This window comes from Nerophis lumbriciformis, linkage group LG02 (genome assembly GCF_033978685.3).
Source record: "Nerophis lumbriciformis linkage group LG02, RoL_Nlum_v2.1, whole genome shotgun sequence".
Taxonomy (NCBI): Eukaryota; Metazoa; Chordata; class Actinopteri; order Syngnathiformes; family Syngnathidae; genus Nerophis; species Nerophis lumbriciformis.
In genome coordinates, this window is record NC_084549.2 from 19,764,045 (window position 1) to 19,787,556 (window position 23,512).

At 38.6% G+C, this 23,512-nt stretch overlaps 1 protein-coding gene across 2 annotated transcripts in view; it reads left to right on the forward strand.

The window, feature by feature from the left end:
* Positions 1-2,114: 2,114 nt before the first annotated feature.
* lrrc1 (leucine rich repeat containing 1) overlaps positions 2,115-23,512 on the forward strand; it is a 67,700-nt gene continuing 46,302 nt past the window's right edge. For both annotated transcript variants that reach the window (XM_061956504.2, XM_061956578.2), the window contains exon 1: positions 2,115-2,686. In XM_061956504.2, coding sequence (XP_061812488.1) covers positions 2,528-2,686 — 159 coding nt within the window. In that variant the 5' untranslated portion in view covers positions 2,115-2,527. The remainder of the gene's footprint in view (positions 2,687-23,512) is intronic.

Genomic DNA, 23,512 nt, shown 5'->3' on the forward strand with positions numbered 1-23,512 from the left:
ATTATTTGCAGTCAGAACATCAAATATCTTGTATTTGCAGTCTATTCAATTGAATATAAGTTGAAAGGATTTGCAAATCATTGTATTCTGTTTTTATTTACGAATTACACAACGTGCCAACTTCACTGGTTTTGGGTTTTGTACAATGCATTACAGGGCACACTTTAAAAAATGTATGAGGAGGAACCGCATAATTGCATGTATAACAATGAATACAATAAATGCAGTTAAAATGTGTATATATCAAGTAAGCAGTTGCCTATAAAATATGTTTTCAAAATGTTGAAATGTTAAAAAGCATTGGCTGTACGCCGATAGGGAGAAATTTGTATTTACACGATGAGTCGGGTGTGTTTTGACCTCCGCCGAACCCCTGAGCCCGACTCACCGAACCCCTAGGGTTCGATCGAACCCAGGTTAAGAACCACTGCTCTACGACATTCGTACTGGGAGTTAGAGGTAGTTTTGTCTGTGTTTTCTTCCTAGGGGGCGCTAGAGCGCAATTTTGAGTTTTGGTTTTTGATTAGATCGCAATTTTCGCCAGTCCTGATGTGTGTGTGCAATTTGGTGAGTTTTGAAGCATGTTAGGGGGGTCAAATTACAGCTCAAAGAGGCGGCGGTATAATAATAATAATAACAACTTTTGTTTTGAAGGGGGATTGCAAACTTCCTGTTGATTTTTGCTGGGGGTTGTCAGTTTATGAAATGTAGGTCTAAGTGAGACCTACATAGGGGTTTTTGTTTCATGTCTCTACGACATTCGTACTAGGAGTTAGAGTTAGTTTTGTCTGTGTTTTCTTCCTAGGGAGCGCTAGAGCGCAATTTTGAGTTTTGGTTTTTTGATTAGATCGCAATACTCGCCAGTCCTGATGTGTGTGTCCAATTTGGTGAGTTTTGAAGCATGTTAAGGGGGTCAAATTACAGCTCAAAGAGGCGGCGGTATAATAATAACAACAACTTTTGTTTTGAAGGGGGATTGCAAACTTCCTGTTGATTTTTGCTGGGGGTTGTCAGTTTATGAAATGTAGGTCTAAGTGAGACCTACATAGAGGTTTTTGTTTCATGTCTCTAGACATTCGTACTGGGAGTTAGAGGTAGTTTTGTCTGTGTTTTCTTCCTAGGAGGCGCTAGAGCACAATTTTGAGTTCTGGGGTTTGGTTTTTTGATTAGATCGCAATTTTTGCCAGTCCTGATGTGTGTGTCCAATTTGGTGAGATTTGAAGCATGTTAAGGGGGTCAAATTACAGCTCAAAGAGGTGGCGGTATAATAACAATAACAACTTTTGTTTTGAAGGGGGATTGCAAACTTCCTGTTGATTTTTGATGGGTGTTGTCAGTTTATGAAATGTAGGTCTAAGTGAGACCTACATAGAGGTTTTTGTTTCATGTCTCTACGACATTCGTACAGGGAGTTAAGAGGTAGTTTTGTCTGTGTTTTCTTCCTAGAGGGAGCTAGAGTGCAATTCTGAGTTTTGGGGTTTGGTTTTTTGATTAGATCGCAATTTTCGCCAGTCCTGATGTGTGTGTCCAATTTGGTGAGATTTGAAGCATGTTAAGGGGGTCAAATTACAGCTCAAATTAAGAGACGGCGGTATAATAATAATAACAACTTTTGTTTTGAAGGGGGATTTCAAACTTCCTGTTGATTTTTGATGGGTGTTGTCAGTTTATGAAATGTAGGTCTAAGTGAGACCTACATAGGGGTTTTTGTTTCATGTCTCTACGACATTCGTACTGGGAGTTAGAAGTAGTTGTGTCTGTGTTTTCTTCCTAGGAGGCGCTAGAGCGCAATTTTGAGTTTTGGGGTTTGGTTTTTTGATTAGATAGCAATTTTCGCCAGTCCTGATGTGTGTGTCCAATTTGGTGAGTTTTGAAGCATGTTAAGGGGGTCAAATTACAGCTAAAAGAGGCGGCGGTATAATAATATTAAAGAATAATAAAACCTTAGAAATACAATAGGGTCCCTAAAAATGTAACTTTTGCATTTTGAAATGCGTAAAAACGCACAAATGTCAGAGGCGGTGGTTGTCCGGGCAACAATCGCACCCTCCCGCCCCAACATGGCGACCCGGCACGGGACGATGGGAGGAGCCTCCAGGAGCGATGACGTAGATTGGAATGAGGGAGTGAATGTTCCGGGTCAGAATCTGGACGCGAGAGGAATTAAACTCTGGGAAGAACGACGCGAATAAAGCGACAATGCTTCTGTTTTTTCAAGCGCTGTAGGCCGGCTTCCGTGCAGGTAGTAACAGCGGAGACGTCCACGTCGGTTGGTGGCCAAGCGGTGCTATGAGAGGCGGGTGCCTTCAAACTAAGCAAAGTGACGACGGAGAGTGATTTCCCATGTTGGCCGCCACCTAACACTCGGTACCTTGGACTTGTTTACGGTTGGAACCACCTGCTAGTTTCGCTTTGCCGGTGTTTTAATCCCGGAACTGGCGCTCCGTGGCAATCTGTTGCATTCCGTTCTCGGCTCGGACTGTTCGTTTGTCACCCTGGTAGGGCATTCACCCGCACCTCCCCCGTCATGTTTCATTGTATCCCCCTGTGGCGGTGCAACCGTCATGTGGAAATGATCGATAGACGCCACTGCTCGCTGCTCTTCGTGCCGGATGACATTTACCGCTACGGACGGAGTTTGGAGGAGCTCTTACTGGACGCCAACCAACTTCGAGACCTGCCTAAGGTAAGTAAGGCACACGCCGCTTCCGCCACACCTTCCTTCCCCACCCATCCCCACGTACACGCGCGCACAAATGGTCGCCTGCTGGGTTCGTGTTAGAAGTTGACACGGAGCAACCAACCAGTGAGCCGAGCTGATCCATCCCGTGAGAACGTGCTAGGACCTGGGGACAGTCATTACGCAAGATCAGCAACAACCTGTGGAGGTGGAACATTTCCCCCGCACAACCACTTCGCAGGTCAACTTGCATGCATTTGCCTCGCATTGTTTTAATCACTGCTGTTGCACAAGAAGCGCGACTTTTAATTCGTGGTAATTCTCAATGAAAGTGACCCCAAACCGGCTTGAAAGTGCCAGCAAAATTGAACTGGAAATTTCATGTAGCATCATACTTGCCAACCTTGAGACCTCCAAATTCGGGAGATTGGGGAGGAGTATATTTATAGCTAGAATTCACTGAAATTTAAGTATTTCTTATATCAATCAATCAATTAATGTTTATTTATATAGCACTAAATCACAAGTGTCTCAAAGGGCTGCACAAGCCACAACGACATCCTCGGTACAGAGCCCACATAAGGGCAAGGAAAAACTCACCCCAGTGGGACGTCGATGTGAATGACTATGAGAAACCTTGGAGAGGACCGCATATGTGGGTAACCCCCCCCCCCCCCCCTCTAGGGGAGACCGAATGCAACGGATGTCGAGTGGGTCTAACATAATATTGTGAGAGTACAGTCCATAGTGGATCCAGCATAACAGTAAGAGTCCAGTCCACAGTGGGGTCAGCAGGAAACCATCCCGAGCGGAGACGGGTCAGCAGCGCAGAGATGTTCCCAACCGATACACAGGCGAGCGTCCACCCCGGGTCCCGACCCCGGACAGCCAGCACCCCATCCATGGCCACCGGACCTGTGTGTCTCCCCCTCCACAGGGGATAGGGGGGAGCAGAGGAGAAAAGAAAAGAAATGGCAGATCAACTGGTCTAAAAAAAAGGGGGCTATTCAAAGGCTAGAGTATACAAATGAGTTTTAAGATGGGACTTAAATGCTTCTACTGAGGTAGCATCTCTAACTGTTACCGAGAGGGCATTCCATAGTACTGGAGCCCGAATAGAAAACGCTCTATAGCCCGCAGACTTTTTTTGGGCTCTGGGAATCACTAATAAGCCAGGGTTCTTTGAACGCAGATTTCTTGCCGGGACATATGGCACAATACAATCGGCAAGATAGGATGGAGCTAGACCGTGTAGTATTTTATACGTAAGTAGTAAAACCTTAAAGTCGCATCTTAAGTGCACAGGAAGCCAGTGCAGGTGAGCCAGTATAGGCGTAATATGATCAAACTTTCTTGTTCTTGTCAAAAGTCTAGCAGCCGCATTTTGTACCAACTGTAATCTTTTAATGCTAGACATAGGGATACCCGAAAATAATACGTTACAGTAATCGAGACGAGACGTAATGAACGCATGAATAATGATCTCAGCGTCGCTAGTGGACAAAATGGAACGAATTTTAGCGATATTACGGAGATGAAAGAAGGCCGTTTTAGTAACACTATGAATGTGTGACTCAAACGAGAGAGTTGGGTCGAAGATAATACCCAGATTCTTTGCCGAGTCGCTTTGTGTAATTGTTTGGTTGTCGAATGTTAAGGTGGTATTATTAAACAAATGTCGGTGTTTAGCAGGACCGATAATCAGCATTTCCGTTTTCTTAGTGTTGAGTTGCAAAAAGTTAGCGGACATCCATTGTTTAATTTCATTAAGACACGCCTCCAGCTGACTACAATCCGGCGTGTTGGTCAGCTTTAGGGGCATGTAGAGTTGGGTGTCATCAGCATAACAATGAAAGCTAACACCGTATTTGCGTATGATGTCGCCTAGCGGCAGCATGTAAATACTAAAGAGTGCAGGGCCAAGAACCGAACCCTGGGGGACTCCGCACGTTACCTTAACATAGTCCGAGGTCACATTGTTATGGGAGACGCACTGCATCCTGTCAGTAAGATAAGAGTTAAACCACGACAAGGCTAAGTCTGACATACCAATACGTGCTTTGATACGCTCTAATAAAATATTATGATCGACGGTATCAAAAGCAGCGCTAAGATCAAGAAGCAGCAACATAGATGACGCATCAGAATCCATCGTTAGCAGTAGATCATTAGTCATTTTTGCGAGGGCTGTCTCCGTAGAGTGATTTGCCCTGAAACCAGATTGAAAAGGTTCACAGAGATTGTTAGACACTAAGTGTTCATTTAGCTGCTGTGCGACAATTTTTTCGAGGATTTTCGAGATAAACGGAAGGTGGGACACCGGCCGGTAGTTTACCATGAGGTCAGGGTCGAGGTTAGGTCTTTTGAGCAGAGGATGAATAACCGCTTTTTTGAATGCTAGTGGAACAGTGCCAGAGGAAAGTGATAAGTTTATCATATTTAGCACTGATGGACCTAATAATACAAAAAGCTCCTTGATAAGTTTCCCAGGAAATGGGTCAAGTAAACATGTTGTTTGTTTTGTCCCATTAACACATCTTAACAATTCCTCTAATGTTATTTCATCAAAGAGAGAGAAACTATTTTGGAGGGCGGTATCCGTCGTAGATACAGTCGTATCTGTGTTAATAGAACACAGTTGTAGCTGCGATGCATTGTCTTTAATCTCCTTTCTAATGAGTTCAATTTACTGTATATCATACTTGCCAACCTTGAGACCTCCAATTTCGGGAGGTTTGGGGGGGGGGGCGTGGTTGGGGGCGTGGTTAAGAGGGGAGGAGTCAAGTATTTCATTCACACATATATATATATATATATATAAGAAATACTTGACTTTCAGTGAATTCTAGCTATATATATATATATATATATATATATATATATATATATATATATATATATATATATTTATGTATTTTATTATATATATATATATAAATTAGAGAAATACTTGAATTTCAGTGTTAATTTATTTACATATATACACACACATAACACTCATCTACTCATTGTTGAGTTAAGGGTTGAATTGTCCATCCTTGTTTTATTCTCTGTCACTATTTTTCTAACCATGCTGAACACCCTCTCTGATGATGCATTCTGCTTCGTCTCCTTGTTGTGTGCGCAGTTGTGCACTGCACTCTCTAAAAGCTGTAGATGTTAATGTCACATATGCATGTACAGTAGATGGCAGTATTGTCCTGTTTAAGAGTGTCACAACATTGCTGTTTACGGCAGACGAACTGCTTTACGGTAGAGAAAAACGTGACTGCGCATCTATCACAACTCTCTCGCTCTCTCTGTCTCTCCCCCTCGTGAATGCTGCTGCACGCACCATTTGTTGTGTTTTTAACCTTCTTAACCCTGAACGTACATTGAAAATACACGCAACCCTAACTCAAAATGCCGGACATTTGAGGCATTTAAGAAACACCGCCCGACAGCCCCGCAAAAGAGGACATGTCCGGTGAAAAGAGGACGTATGGTCAGGTCGCACGTCCTTTTTTGCTATCATGCACGCAGCTAACGGGCTACGATAGACTGACCATACGTCCTCTTTTCACCGGACATGTCCTCTTTTGCGGAGCTGTCATGGCGGAGTTTCTCAAATGCCTCAAACGTCCGGCATTTTGAGTATTGTTTACACAACGTGCAGTACGCTACTTAATATGTCCGTGTGGAAACTCGTTCGGTACACCTCCGGAACGAAACGAAACCCCCGTACTGAAACGGTTCGATACAAATACACGTACCGTTACAACCCTATTATTTTGATTATTGTTTCTCATCTGTTTGTAAATGTCGCAGTTTATAAATAAAAGTAAAAAAAAAAATTAAAAAAAAACGTAGCCTGTGCACATAGCATAGATCCAACGAATCGATGACTAAATTAATCGCCAACTATTTTTATAATCGATTTTAATCGATTTAATGGATTAGTTGTTGCAGCCCTAATATACAGGTATATATATATATATATATATATATATATATATATATATATATTTTATTATATATGTATATATATACCGGTGTGTGTGTGTATATATATATATATATATATATATATATATATATATATATATATATATATATATATATATATATAAATAAAATACATACTTGAATTTCAGTGTTCATTTATTTACACATTTACACACATAACACTCCTCTCTACTCATTGTTGTATTTGAAAGTGCAATGCTTTGCAGCCAGTTGCACAGCCTTTGAAGGAGCGTAGGTATGGGCAGTGTAATATTCTCGGTTGGAGTCAACAACCAGGCAAGGTGACAAAGTTACGTCTCTTTACTTCATACTTCAGAACAGACTCCCACGCTTGCACTAAAGATGTGCTATTTGGATTTACACTGTATGAAAATAAATTTGAAAAGGAATTTTACCTTTGCAACCTCATTATACTATCGGCTAAGTTTTATTTTCATAAATGTAAGTTTCTCAATACCCGACCAGTTTTTTGTGCCTTTAAAAAATATTTAGAACTCTACATTACAACACTTTCTACCTCTAACAACCAAAAAGCTGTGAAAACGATGATGCTGTGTTCCAAATTCACGTTATTTACTGAAATTTTATATTTATTTAATATATTTAGTATATTTGTGTATTATATATATATATATATATATATATATATATATATATATATATATATACATACTGTATATATATATATATATATATATATATATATATATATATATATATATATATATATTTATTTTGTATTCTATTTTTGGCGATGCTTTGTACTGTTTTTGTACTGTTTTGTACGGTTTTTGTATTTACTTTTATTATTATTATCAACTGTTTTGGAAATGTTGAAATGTATACATAAAGGTTTATAAAAAAAAAAAAAAAAAGACTCCCACACTTGCCGTCAGGGTGCGCAATTCAACGTAAACGTAAACCGTAACCACAGAACACTATAGTGTGGTTACTTTTTGGTTGGCCAAGCCTTAAGTCCGGCTGGAAATTGGGAGAATGGTTATCCCGGAGATTTTCGGTAGAGGCACTGAAATTCGGGAGTCTCCCGGAAAATTCGGGAGGGTTGGCAAGTATGTGTAGCAAGAGACACGTCAATAATGAATAAAGCAAAACATGCTCTAGACCAGGCCTGGGCAATTATTTTGACTCGGGGGGCCACATTTAGAGAAAAAAATGTGTCTGGGGGCCGGTATATCTATTTTTAGGAACACTAATACACAACCTCACAATAATGTCTGATTGAATGCTAAAAATTTCATGACAGACCGCCTTAAAAAATGTAATGTAATTTTAAATATTTCTATGAACGATGAAACACTGAATATTGACAAAATATGAATGGCACACCCGCTTTCGATCAACATATTTTACAATCAAGTGAAACGCAACAAAAATGCAACAAACAGTGAAATATGAACGCTAAGGGTACAAAATAAACAAACCTACAATCTGATATATCACTAAGCTTTAGAACTTTGTTGTGAAAATCTCCTTCCGCGTCTGTGGAAACGCTTCCCACCCACACTGCTTGGTGCCTCGTCTGAGCTGCTGTGACGTCGATTACCATAGTAAATAATTAGATTACCATAGTAACTAATTAGATTACCATAGTAACTAATTAGATTACCATAGTAACTGGTATATCATCCAAAAGCACAGATTCCAACCACTGAAATACTTAGTATAGTTCAAGACTTACGGTCATTAGAAAACATCACTTCACATCATAATGGCAGCTATACTTTCCATCTTAAACATCTAAAAAAAATTATTTGGGAATGTCCGGTGGGCCAGATTGAAAATCTTAACGGGCCGCATGTGGCCCCCGGGCCTTAATTTGCCCAGATCTGCTCTAGACCAAAAATCACTCCATATTCTCTACTACTCGCTAGTGTTACCATATCTGAGTTCAATCAATCAATCATCAATCAATGTTTACTTATATGGCCCTAGATCACGAGTGTCTCAAAGGGCTGCACAAGCCACAACGACATCCTCGGCTCAGATCCCACATCAGGGCAAGAAAAAACTCAACCCAATGGGATTGTAGCTGAGATAGGCTCCAGCGCCCCCCGCCACCCCGAAGGGAATAAGCGGTAGAAAATGGATGGATGGATGGATGTTATTACTAAATGGAGTATATTGTGAATAAATTGAGAACGGGAAGTGAATACAAGTTTTAGCAACTGCTATGTAAAGGAAAAGGGGTAAGATTAAATAAGCTCTGCTTCTTCCTACTCCTTTTCGAACATGTTGAATAGAGAAACTGGAAATTGTGATGTATCATGTTGTATGCATGCATGTTCAAAATAAACTCAACTCAATTCAAATCTACGTGTGAACCAAAATATATTATAAACCAGACAAAGATCTCACATTGAGCAGCTGTCACTAAAGCCATTTGTTTTGGAGAAGTAAGCATCAGTTTATGTCAGGGATATTCAACTAATTTGTTTTGGGAGTAAGTACGGTAAGTAAATTTTTATTTATAAAGCCGCTTTTCACAGATAAAATCACAAAGCGCTGTACAATACATAGGTAAAGTAAAACAACAATTCAATTTAAAACAACAGGGGCAACATCATAAAAAGGATACAAAGTGGATTAAAAATGATAGTTAAAAGGTGCATTAACTGAAAGCTTTACTAAAAAGAGAAGTTTTCAAATGTTTCTTAAACGTTTCAACACAGTCAAGATCACAGAGGGACTGGTGCAAATTGTTCCAGAGTCTGGGAGCTATAGCCTGGAATGCCAAGTCTCCACGGGTTTTAAAACAAGTTCTCGGGATCTTTAGAAAACCTTAGCCTGAAGACCGGACGATGCGTCCTGAAGAGTAGGGGCATAACAATTCAGTGATGTACTGAGGGGCCCCACCATGCAACGCACGGAATGTCAGGACTAACATTTTAAACTCAATGCGGAATTTAACTGGAAGCCAATGGAGACTGGATAAAATGGGGGTAATATGGGCTGTTCTGGGTGCACCGGTCAAAAGTCTGGCAGCCACATTTGGTACAGTCTGAAGTCTCTTTAGCGTTGACTTGTTGAAAAGGGTGAAGAGAGAATTGCAATAGTCAATTCGAGACAAAATGAACGCGTGAATGATCATTTCGAGATCCAATTTTGACAACAAATTTCTCACTTTAGAAATATTTCTGAGGTAACATTTCCAGAAACTAAGTACATTAGGGCCGGACTTCTCCCTTCACTGTCAGTCTTATTTTGTATATTTCAGAGAACCAGTGTCGTTTACAGCAGACTTTTAATTTTGGTCTATTTATATTGTCAGTGTTACGGGAGTCGTCTTTGTTTTGGAGAAGTAAACATCAGTTTATGACAAGGACATTCAAATACATTGTTGTGGGGGACACTTTTCCAGAATGACCTGAGTGTACTTCTCCCGTCACTGTTAGTCTTAGCAGTGGTTCTCAAAAATCGTTCTCCAAGTACTACTTAAGAATACAGTAGGTCAATTTTTGATCTTTTTTCATATATAAGGCGCCCGGGATTATAGGACGCATTAAAGGAGTCATATTATTATTTTTGTTTTCTAAATTGAAAACACTTCCTTGTGGTCTACATAGCATGTAATGGTGGTTCTTTGGTCAACATGTTGCATAGATTATGTTTTACAGATCATCTTCAAGCCGCTTCCGGATGTGCCGTTTTGTGGGCGGTCTTATTTACGTGGCTCACCTTCGACAGCGTCTTCTCCCCGTCATGTTTGTTGTAGCGGTGTAGCGTGCAAGGATGGGTGTGGAAGAAGTGTCAAAAGATGGAGCTAACTGTTTTAATGACATTCAGACTTTACTTAAATCAATAACGGAGCAGCATCTCCTTATCCGGAAACAACAACATCGGAAATGTGTCCCCTGAAAAAACGTTCTACTGGAACTCTCTAATAACTAAAGGTGCTTGGGTGAATAATGTAAACTCACTACACCGGTATGTTTTAGCGCTTTCATGGCACGTTTACTGACAGATATAAGTAAGAACTTTACACTACTTTTTATTAGAAATGGCAACAGCGAAGGATGTTTGCCACATAACAAGAAGATAGAGAAAAAGAAGAAGCTTATCGACGACAACGTCACCACGGACTACAAAGGCGAACACGCGCAATTTTTCAGGATATATGCAGATCCCAAATACAGATCAGCAGCATATTGCGAAACAAAACGCCAGATAATATGTCTATACACACACCATAATAATACCCGTATGTTGAAGCACATAAAACGGTGCAGTCTACACTTATGTCTTATGTTTAACTGCCATCTACTGGTCACACTTATCATTACACCATGTACCAAATAAAATTGCTTTGAGGTGGGTAAGCTCAACCAAACTTATTCCTTACATTAGGTGCACCAAGTTAAAAGGCGCACTGTCGAGTTTTGAGGAAAAAAAAAGATTTAAAGTGCGCCTTATAGTCCGGAAAATACGGTATATTTAAAATTTTTGGCCACTCTAACATTACACACAATGCACACACACCATCAACAATGATGCTCCATATACAGTACATATTTACAGACTTCTTTGGCATACCACTAGTGGTACACGTACCACAGTTTGAGAATCACTGTTTTAGAGAACCACCATACTCTACAGTAGACATTTGATTTTGTTCTATTTATTTTGTCAGAGTTGTCGGAGCGTTCTGCTGTTTTTAAGGAGCTTCTGCAAAAAAGCTAGTCAAAGATCATCTCTACGAGAGCACTCTTGTAGTTTTGAGGGTTTGCTGCAAAAATGACAGCCTCTCACATGAAATGATGAAAAAGGGAGGACCTAAAATGGAACATTGAGGAACACTAGTATAACTAAAAAGAAAGTTGGAACAAATGAATGCTGACAGCATTTGAAGTAAATGAGCTACAGCAACACCTTACATAAATTGTATTACGAAAAAAATGTGTAACTGCCCAAAATGAGAGTGCCTAAAAGGATTATGGTTATGATTTTAGTTTATTTCCAACTTGCATACACTTACAAATATTATATTAAAAATTTCCAGTTTTTCATTACAACTAGGAAGAATCAGAGCTTGTTTAATCCTACCCCTTTTCCATTTCTAAGCAACCCATGTTCACTTCCTGTACCTTAACCCTATGTAACGCACACAAATTAGATTAAAAAAAACAACAATAACCAATAAAGTTATAATTAATAAACAGTTGTTTATAAGTTGTGGTTCACAAAATGAGATGAATAAGATGATCTCATTTATCGATAAGGTTCAAGATGTTTATCAGGAGTCTTCTTCCTTGTACTTTTTAAATACTTTGAGTTTGAACGGTTTCTTAAACTGGATCATTATAGTACATTGTTTCACTTCTTTGCCTAATCCCTTCCATAATTGAATTCCACATACTGCTATGCCAACAATTTTAAGTATTGTATGTGCATACATATGTTTAAAATTAAATGTTTCCCTAAGGTTATATTTCTCCTCTTTTGTTGAGAATAATTGTTGGGCCTTCTTAGGTAGCAGTATAGTCAGCTTTATGCATACTTTAAGCTGTTTGCAAATGCACCATATCGTTTCTTCACAATTTTTGATTTGATAAATAAAGGGTTTGAATGATAGGTTGATTGGCAACACTAAATTGGCCCTAGTGTGTGAATGTGAGTGTGAATGTTGTTGGCCCTGTGATGAGGTGGCGACTTGTCCAGGGTGCACCCCGCCTTCCGTCCGAATGCAGCTGAGATAGGCTCCAGTACTCCCCACGACCCCAAAAAAGGGACAAGCGGTAGAAAATGGATGGATGGATGTTCCCGTTAGTCAACATTATGTATTTTTTTAACTGACCTTTTTTGTAACACGGTTAGTGAATGAAGTGTACTTTTGTAGTTATTTCCCCATATTGCTACAGAATAACTTTGATATGTTAACACTAGCGAGTAGTAGAGAAAATGGAGGGATTTTTGTTCCAGAACATACATTGCTTCATCAATTATGGAATTATTTCTTGCCACTTAATGTTGTATTAGAGGTGTGGGAAAAATTTGATTTGAATTCGAATCGCGATTCTCACGTTGTTCGATTCAGAATCGATTCTCCATCCATCCATCCATTTTCTACCGCTTATTCCCTTCGGGGTCGCGGGGGGCGCTGGAGCCTATCTCAGCTACAATCGGGCGGAAGGCGGTGTACACCCTGGACAAGTCGATTCTCATTTTTTTAAAAACGATTTTTTTTTAAATTTATTTATTAATTTTGTAATTTTATTTATTTATTTATTTTTTTTAAATTTTTTTAAATTAATCTTTCCAACAAAACAATACACAGCAATACCATAACAATGCAATCCAATTCCAAAACCAAACCCGACCCAGCAACACTCAGAACTGCAAGAAGCAGAGCAATTGAGAGGAGACACAAACACGACACAGAACAAACCAAAAGTAGTGAAACAAAAATGAATATTATCAACAACAGTATCAATATTAGTTACAATTTCAACATAGCAGTGATTAAAAATCCCTCATTGACATTATCATTAGACATTTATAAAAAAAAAAAAAAAAAAAAGAACAATAGTGTCACAGTGGCTTACACTTGCATCGCATCTCATAAGCTTGACAACACACTGTGTCCAATATTTTCACAAAGATAAAATAAGTCATATTTTTGGTTCATTTAATAATTAAAACAAATGCACATTATTACAATCAGTTGATAAAACATTGTCCTTTACAATTATAAAAGTTTTTTACAAAAATCTACTACTCTGCTTGCATGTCAGCAGACTGGGGTAGATCCTGCTAAAATCCTATGTATTAAATGAATAGAGAATCGTTTTGAATTGGGAAAAAAATAGTTTTTGAATCGAGAATCGTGTTGAAACGGAAAAAAAAACTAAACGATTTTGAATCGAATCGTGACCCCAAGAATCGATATTGAATCGAATCGTGGGACACCCAAAGATTCACAGCCCTATGTTGTATATGTTTTATATGCGATTTTCAGTTAATTGTATCATGTAGTATTATAGCTAGACATTTGATTTATTTTACCTTGTTAATGTCTACTACTACTTTTGGTCTGACTTTCTCATCCACTGTTACCAATAGTATTATGTTAGTTTAGCTGAAAAACATAGATTGCCTGTTTTTTGTTAAACCACCTCTTTAATTGGTTAATTCCTTGTGTTATTATTTGTATTAGCATTTGTGTGTTCTCTCCTGAACAAAATGCGGTCGTATCGTGCCCTCAGCACCTGAACGTGTTTATTCAACAGCAGAATTAACTGAATGCAGTGAGCCCTCTTTTCAGTCATCCACAATCTTTGTAGGCTAAGAGCAGGACAGCTCGTTTACACACATAACAATTAAGCAACATCGCCTCCGTACTCGCGACCCTCTAGCGAGTAGTTCCGCAAAGTAACAAAAAGTAAAAGGAAATAATAAAATAACAAAGCCAAATGTCCCGTTGTCGTAATATTTCAGCTTCAAACCAGATTGGCATTATAAGCCCATCAACATGTGCAACAAAAAAGAAGACAACTTTGTTCTATTGAAGCGACATCCATTTTATTCAGTTCTCCTCTGTTGTCAACCGCTCTGGCATAAGATCTGGGAACGATGCGTAACTGGGTCACGATTATCTTATCTTATTTTCATCCATTCGTGTATTATAATCCATCTCATCTGTAATATTCTTCAGAGCCGTGTTGTCTTGTTGCAGGACCTCCATTGCTGTTTGTTCCTCCTTGAAAGTTTTCACTTCATATTTGAAATTTTTTTGTTTTGTCACAAAGCTCCCTATTGAAGATGTTATTCTGGGATTGTAGACTTTCTATATTTGATTGGAGACTTTCTATATCTGATTTCATAGTTGATCATAGTTTGTCTATTTTTTGCGTCATCATTTTGTTGTTATCCAACATATGGTTTTTCATGATTATTCTGTTGTTTTCCATCATTATTCTCATATCATGCCTCTAATCTATTTGCAGAAACTTGTTGAGACTGAACATCCCGGGCTAGGATTTTTTTTCCTTTAAGTGTGACTCTGCATCGTTGCTATTGCAGCCTGCTGACTGCTGTTGATGCTTTAGCGGCTTGCAGCACTTATAGCTTGTTTATTTCAACAATTTCGTACTTACGCCAGTCAAAACTCAGTGAGAGGTGTTCGCCTGTTGGATGAAATCACTGTGTGGTCAGAGCCGCTTTAAAGCTGTCCCAAACTCTCTCATTTTGATATCCGTACAGCTTCAGGTTGTTAGGCGACCACTTTGAATTGCGGTGAGGCTGTTAACTGCCCTTCCAATTCTTATTGTGGGGCAGACTGGCTTGTACATGGTAAATGGTAAATGGTCTGTATATATAGCGCTTTGCAATACCTGAAATGTTAGCCAAAGCGCATTACATTATACATTATATTCACCCATTCACACACATTCACACACTGATGGCGGAAGCCGCCATGGAAGGCGCAAACCACGACCCATCAGAATGACTAGTATGGCAAAAGCTCAAATCAAACCTAGAACCCTCAAGTGGCTGGCACGGCCGCTCCCCATGCCGAACATGGACAAGCATACTCTGCTGTTGCCATTTCTAATAGAAAGTAGCGTAGAGTTTGACCTTAATCTGTTAGTAGATTCGCAATGGACGCGCTAAAACTAAAACAAAGATTGCGGGAAGAAGTTATTGTCGAAGTGGAGCCACGTAAATAGGACCATCCACAAAACGGTGCATCCTGAAAAGAAGGTCAGAAAGCGACTTTAAAAAAACGTAAACATAGTCGATGCAAAATTTTGACCAAGGGACCACCATTAGATGTTATGCAGACCACAAGGAAATGTTTTAAATATAGAAAAAAATCAGAATATGTTTGTTTTAAAGTAAGAAGACCAAGTTCACTACACTAGTGGTCCCCAACCACCGGGCGGCGGCCCGGTACCGGTCCGCACAAGAAAAAATAAAAATAAATATAAATATATATATATTTTTTTTATCAAATCAACATAAAAAACACAAGATACACTTACAATTAGTGCACCAACCCAAAAAACCTCCCTCCCCCATTCACACTCATTCACACTCATTCGCCCAAAAGGGTTGTTTCTTTCTGTTATTAATATTTCTGGTTCCTACATTATATATCAATATAGATCATTACAGTCTGCAGGGATACAGTCCGTAAGCACGCATGATTGTATTTTTTTATGACAAAAAAAATAAAATACCATACCACACCATCAAAATGCCGTGGCAAACATTTCCAGATCAACACCGTATGAATAAAATAGTGATTTTTTTAGTTGTGATTTCCTTCTCTGCTTGAAAGTTTAAAATGAGCATATATTAATGCAGTATGAAGAAGAATGTTTTAATGTAGACACATCATACTGCTGTGATTATATGCATCAAGTGTTCATTCAAGGCTAAGGCAAAATATCGAGATATATATTGTGTATCGTGACATGGCCTAAAAATATCGAGATATTAATAAAAGGCCATATCGCCCAGCCGTATGTGAGGGGTGTACTCACTTTTGTGAGATAAGGTATTACTTTTTTAGAAACATGGATGTGACAGGAAAATTTCCATGAAGTTTATCTCGTAGTACAACCAGGAAGAGATCTCACAAAATGGGTCATAGTAATAAAACTGAGATACCATACCTCTTTTTGCCAGCAGTTTTTTTCCCCACACAACAAAGTAAAATTCCTTAGACTTTTACTGAGATTAGCTCAACAAGCAGACACTCCTTTATTGAACTGTGTGAAAGTCAAATAAATGACCTCTCACAATCTGGTGTGATAAAACAGTGTAGCAAAACAGATGGAAATTCAAGTGCAAGCCTCCGGAATGAGGTCCACAATCGTAACCCCATTTAAACTTAGCACTGTGGAATAAGTAGATTTTCATGTTACTCCTTGTGACGCATTATTTTGTTTTGATTCACAGTCCCACAGTCTAGACTCGTCCATTTTATCGAGTGTCGTCTGATAAACCAACATGTTTGGTTTTGTTGCTGGATAGTACTCACAGTTTGGGCTGCCAAACCAGTTCTGCTTTACAGCTGACACTGACAAGTATACAAAGGATAGACAGAGGCCACTTGCACTTCTCCTCAACTCATGTAGCTCGATAATGACATTACATAAAACACTGTGGTTCTAAAGCTCAATATCTAGGTTTGCAGTAGAAGGCTTTGACTATTTGCTAACAGCTCTATCAGAACCCAAACTAGGGATGTATCAGTAAATTAGGCCGTTAAATTAATCCAATATGTCTTCTGTTTAGTGATGTGGTGATTCAGCAAGCTGATACCCATAGCCAGAAGAAACAATTGATTTATTTGTTGTTAAGAATTAGGTTGTAATTGTGTGGACTTGATCATTGATTGATTATATTTTCAAGCACTTGAGGCAAAATGGAGTGAAATTCTTGTGTCTATCGAGGGAAAGCCCTGTTCAGTCTCAAGTAGTTCACAATACAGGTGGTCCTCGGATTACGAAGGAGTTTTGTTCCTACGACTGGGGTGGGGGGTTGGCTCAAGAAGTACCAGTTGCTGGTGGGTCGGGGCGGTCTTCCTGTCCAGCTGCGGGGAGTCTCTAGGCCCCTCGGGGTGGGGCGTTCCGTCTTTTTGCCTGTTTGGGGTATGGTCTCTCGCTGGCTTACGGGCTAGTTGTCTCCTGCTTCTCCCGTGCCTTGTCTTCAGCTCTCTATAGTCTGCCACTGACCTACCCAGCGGCGTGGTGGTCCTGGGGGTCATGTTGCTGGCTTGCCTGCCTGCCTGCATGGGGCCAATGGTCGCTTGTTTCTCGGGCGCCGCACCCGCTGTATTGTGTGGGGCTTTTTAGGTGGCTGGGGTCGTACTTAGGCTCCCGCACATACTGGGAGACACATATACATACATAAACATAAACACATCATAATGGGGCTGTGTTTGATAAATGTCGCTTGTCGTTCCAACTTCCAATTTGTAACCAGCTGCCATGCAAGGCACTAACCACGACCCATCAGGAGCAAGGGTGAAGTGTCTTGCTTAAGGACACAACGGATGGTGCAAGCCGGGTATCGAACCAAGAATCCTCAGTTTACTGGCGCAGCAGAGTTGTGTAGAAAAATAGCTTTGACTATCATTTTTGCCAAAGTCTGTCAGCTAAACTTTGTCTATACACCTATGTGCAGGATTCTAAACACATCATCATCACAAAATGCATTTTTATTTTTGAGGTTGCTAGATAGCTATGGTATTATTAGTTTTTATTGCTACTATTTTGACTGGCCCTCATTTACATAAAACATTGATACTTTGTTTTGAACAGCACTTTTCCCTGTCTTAGCTTTTAAATTGAGAACAGTACATCATAGTTTTTTAACCTTTGTTTTTGACTTACTCGAATAATCGTTAAGATAGTTATCAAGTAGTCGAATACCAAAGTAGTCGTTAGTTGCAGTCCTAATGTAATTCTACAGCCAATCTAGCAGTACAAGCTAACTAACTACCACACAAGCAAATAAATAAATCTGTTTTCTTGCTCACTACAAAAGAATGACATTAGATGACATGATGCTATCGCTAACCACGTACAGTACATGCTATATCAAAGGCGTTTTTTTTGTCAGTTTTTTCATCTATTTACGTCCCACCTACGCCTTCAGTGATGGTCGACTTCAATGATTACCTGTCAAAATACCATAATTTATGTCACCACATGACCATTGCTGGCGAAATACTACACAGAAACACATTTACGCACTACTGGCCATTCAATCACCTCAACAGTGTACAAAACGTGTTATTTTCTGGCACATTTAAAAATCAATAAACCCGCATCAGCAATTAAAACATCCTATGTGGTACTGTCAAAGTTAAAATTGCAAAAAACATATTAAATGTAAAAAAATTAAGAAATAACATATTTGAACTCCCAATTTGTAGAACCCATTCAACGCCGTATAACCCCTTGTAGTTAGTTGATTCGAATGGAAATGGCGAGCATTTCCCCATTTAATCGCCGACATTGTCTAACAAGATGTAGTTTCGCTTTAAATATCCTTCTTGAAAATGGCTTTGCAAATATATATCTGCCACCTAATCAATGTTTTGTTCTCCTTCTTTGTGGGTCAACACTACCTGCTTCCTGCTAAATTGCAACTTGTGATTGGATACTCACTTTGGAATGACAGTCTATCAACTGTATGTGTTCTCAAATTAATGGTCCCGGTGAGTATCCAATCACAGGACGCGTAAAGCTAGAAGGCCTTACTGACAACAACTCGAGATCTGATTGGCTATCGCAATTGTCTATCAACTGTATGTGTCCGTTCACTTACAGTGCATAAACACCCGCATTGTTGATTCTGAAGGCCCCGGGCAGATTTTGTGCAGCATGGCAAGATAAGATAGCTGAATTCTGATTAGATAAAAACTCTAACCTAAAAACAACAACTCTGGAAGGAGCATAATATGACATGAAGAGAATAAGAATACTTTTATATATTTAGGGAAAGTAAATAAAAAAATACTTTTATCTTTAATTATAATCATGATTTCTGGTTATGTTAGGCCAGCAGAGAAGGCCTTGCTGGCCCTGGTGCCACCTGTAGTTGCATCACCACTGTGGCATTCAAACTTTTTAAAACTTTTTTATGACGCTTGGCATGCCTCATCTTTTTTTTACATAAAGGAACATTTACACAAGATAAAACAACCGTGTTGTTTAAAGTAACCACCATATTTGTTTACACTTACTGCAGAAACACGGTAACATTTAAACAGTCCAACAAACAGCCCGCCTGTTAAGTGATTGTCTTTTTTTTGTGCCACTCCATTAATGAATGCTTATGGGGCTGCAATAGTGAGCCGGACAGGGAGCATATTTGTACTTTGTTTATGTAACTGAAGTTTATATATTCGCATTTGAGCACCCTTAAAAGTGATGTCATTGCTACTTAAGGTATGTTTATTCGAATTGTTAACATAGACATTGTTCGACAGTATGCTAGATGCAGCACTGTTAAAACTTCAATTAGAGCTGTGTATACTTCAATATGGCATAATATTAACACAATTAATGGTAGGCACGATTTTGAGAAAAAACCTTATTTGCTATTTTTCTCTACAAAATTGCAATTGCGATTCGATTTTTATATGTTTTGCCTATTAATGCATAAAACTGCAAAAATAAAGAGTGAAGGAAGACGTTATTTTTAGACTGTAAATCAACATTCTTCTCTCAAAGTGCCACACATTAGAACAATATGTAATAATTTACTTAAAAATTGCTTTGGCCTTATGCAGACAGACACAGAGCTTTTGCCTACATCATGCTTTTAAACTGAAGAAATAATTGATAAAAAGAAAACTATATGGTGTTTATAATGTAATGTAATAATGATATATAATAATAATACTACTAATAATAATAATAATACAAGTAACAATTTAAAACAATGTAATTTATTATTTCTCATTAGAGTAGAATTGTTTATCATTCTGTTGGTTGAAGTTTATTTTGAACATGAACGCAGTTTCAACATGATAAATAAAAATATTTTCCATTTGTGTGAATGTGTGTGTGAATGGGTAAATGTGGAAGTAGTGTCAAAGCGCTTTGAGTACCTTGAAGGTAGAAAAGCGCTATACAAGTACAACCCATTTATCATTTATTTATTTATTTCTCTTTACATGCTCAAAAAGGAGTAGGAAGAATCAAAGCTTATTTATTCCTGCCCCTTTTACACTACATAGCAGTTTCTTACACATATGTTATATCAAGGTTTTCTAAATTCAACTGTTCTAAATACTGTAATTGGAAGGCAAATAACTTTATCCTAAAAAATAAACAAAAACATTAGACTGTCATTTCTCTAAGCAAAAGTTTAATTAAATAAATATTGAGCATCTTAAAGTGCATTTTTTTTTCCCAGTTGGAAAAACTAGGTCGGACGTTGTCTTTTTGTTTTAACCATTACGTGATCACGGCATTCTTGCTCGTTCATTTGTGTCGATTGGCTGATATTGGCCATCCGATGTCAAGCTAAAATATTACCACAACGGGACCTTTGGCATTGTAATTATATTTTTTTCCTTTTAATTTGTGTTACTTTGCAGAACATCTAACTGGCGAGTCGTGAGGATTTTTGTTCGTGTTTCCTGTGTGTGCGGTCTCGCTAAGTCGCTCTTCGTTCACAGAGAAAAAGATTATGGAAGACTGAAAAGAGGGTTCACTGTGTTCAGTTAATTCTACTGTCAGGTGTTGAGAGTGAAACGTCTTTCTCCCTGTTTGAAGCAAGAGACGAAGAAACGCGGGGGTTAACAATTGTGCACTAATTTAAACCTTGATGTCGGTTCGATGTTGATTAATCGTACAGCGCTATTAAATGGGGTATGGTTTGTTATTGTGTTGTATTCATTCGTGGGGAAAAACAAAGCCTATTTTCTGCTCGTTACCATACTTCAGAGGTGTTAAAAGTGTGAAGTGAGCCTCTTCTATAGGTTCGGAGGACTTTAGAGGAGGCACAGCAGCTTAAGAAAAAACAAAATGCAAATTTATCAATGAATTAGATTAACCTCCATTGTTGAGCTTGGAAAAAATTGAGTCTTCCTCTTCTTTAAATCAATTATTATTATTTTTTTTATACATGGAAGCGCTTTATATTGGTGTGATTGCACTGTAAATTTTTTGGTCGAGTAAAAACTTTTTAGAATTTAAAACATTGGCAGCATTAAGGTTTACACTCATGTTAGTACAGGAGTTAGTAAACATTCGACAAATCAACATGTGTTGTCATAGTCACATGACAATGGAGCAACGTTTGAGTCCCTCTGAAAAGTTCTCCATGCATACTTTGTGTAATGAAGGGTTATTAGTTGCATGCGTACAAAAATAAATGGTTAATCACGCTTGCTGGCATGTCAGTTATGTTGTCAATGCTTACTAAGTGAACGAGTGTGAATGTATCATCACTTTGCTATCCACTTCAGTGCCTCCTGTGCCTGCGAGATAGATAAGTGGATGTGACTTGACCAGCTTGGCGCTTGCTTTTTGCCCAAAGGAGCTCCCGTCTTCCCTCGAATGAAAAAATACACAAGCGCATTAAGTCCTTAAGCTGTGCACTGACCTTTATTCAAATGTGTAATTTTCTGTTGTGGTACTGTTTTAGCTTTATAAACAAAGTATTTATTTTAAATAATACAAAACTGTTCTTTGAATCGGAGATATGTAATTCTTAATCATTTAAATTGTCTGAAGATTATTGTTCAAATAAGTCATAATCAGAATCTTATTGTCTATCACTTTATATTTTATTGCGTTTTATGTGTATTGTGTAGTTACTTTGTTTTAGTTGTTTTGTCCTGTGACCACAAGTATTTTGTGGCATACGGTATACCATCAGACTGGTTTGTAAATAGTAGTAGTGTTACGAAATAGAGGTTAACGGATCATAAGGATCCGTTAAACTTGTGAAGAAGAATGCAAGGCAGCCATTATTTTGCCCGTCTGGTTGCTTTTGAATGTTTTCATTTTTAGTAGTTAGAATGAAACAACTTCCCGACCTGTGCGGTTGCATAAGCACATGCTTTTGCATAATAGAGCACAATTCCTTCTGGGCAAGTTTTGCCACTTGGCATTGAACTTGGTTCTGACTTCTGACAGTTATTTTGGAGCGACAAGACCAACTTCATACCTAAATGATGATAGAGTGTATCATAACATAGCATTTTGTTCTGGCATGATACGTAAAAAACAAATCTGATCCTCTTCTGGTAGAACCAAAACTTAATCAAGTGTGAATAGGCCTGATATATGCAGTTTATTATGATAAAATCACTTTGTGTTTATTTGGAGCTTATAATCGCTATCTTGTCCATCGATAACCGGTGTTTACGTTTTGAATCAGTGGTTTTCGGTTACACAAGACAGTAGGATAAAGAAAGACATGTATTGGGATAAGCGTCTTTTCATTGTGCAAATTTCCATGATATTTACAAGCCATGGTTTTGACATCAGTAGTCTCAACACCACAGGTCTGTATGAGTCTGACTGGTGATTTACCTGGGAACGCCTATGACTAAAACCAAACTAACCGTAACACACATTCTCTTGCTCTACAAAACAGTTTGAAAAAGACTGATTGTCTTATATTTGGGTGTTGGGAAATTCATACAATGAATAGAAGCTTTTCTTCCTGTCACTCATACACACAACAGTGACTTGGAGAGATGGAATTATGACAAGAGGAGGAATTATTATCATCATTTTAAGATACAGTGGAACCAACTGGTTCTTGAACATATTTCGCAAACCGAAAAGTTCTCATAGTGAAGCAAATTTCTCCTTAGGAAACAATGTAAACATGACAAATTGGTTCTAGCAAAAGATGTCCGATAATGTTTTTTTTGCCGATATCAGATATTCCGATATTGTCCTACTCTTAATTACCGATTCCGATATCAACCGATACCGATATATACAGTCGTGGAATTAACACATTATTATGCCTAATTTTGTTGTGATGCCCTGCTGGATGCATTAAACAATGTAACAAGGTTTTCCAAAGTAAATCAACTCAAGTTATGGAAAAAATGCCAACATGGCACTGCCTTATTTATTATTGAAGTCACAAAGTGCATTATTTTTTTTAACATGCCTCAAAATAGCAGCTTGGAATTTGGGACATGCTCTCCCTGAGAGAGCATGAGGAGGTTGAGGTGGGCGGGGTTGAGGTTAGGTGGGAGGGGGGGGGCTAGGGGTTAGCGGGGGGTGTATATTGTAGCGTACCAAAAGAGTTAGTGCTGCAAGGGGTTCTGGGTATTTGTTCTGTTGTGTTTATGTTGTGTTACGGAAATGTGTTTGT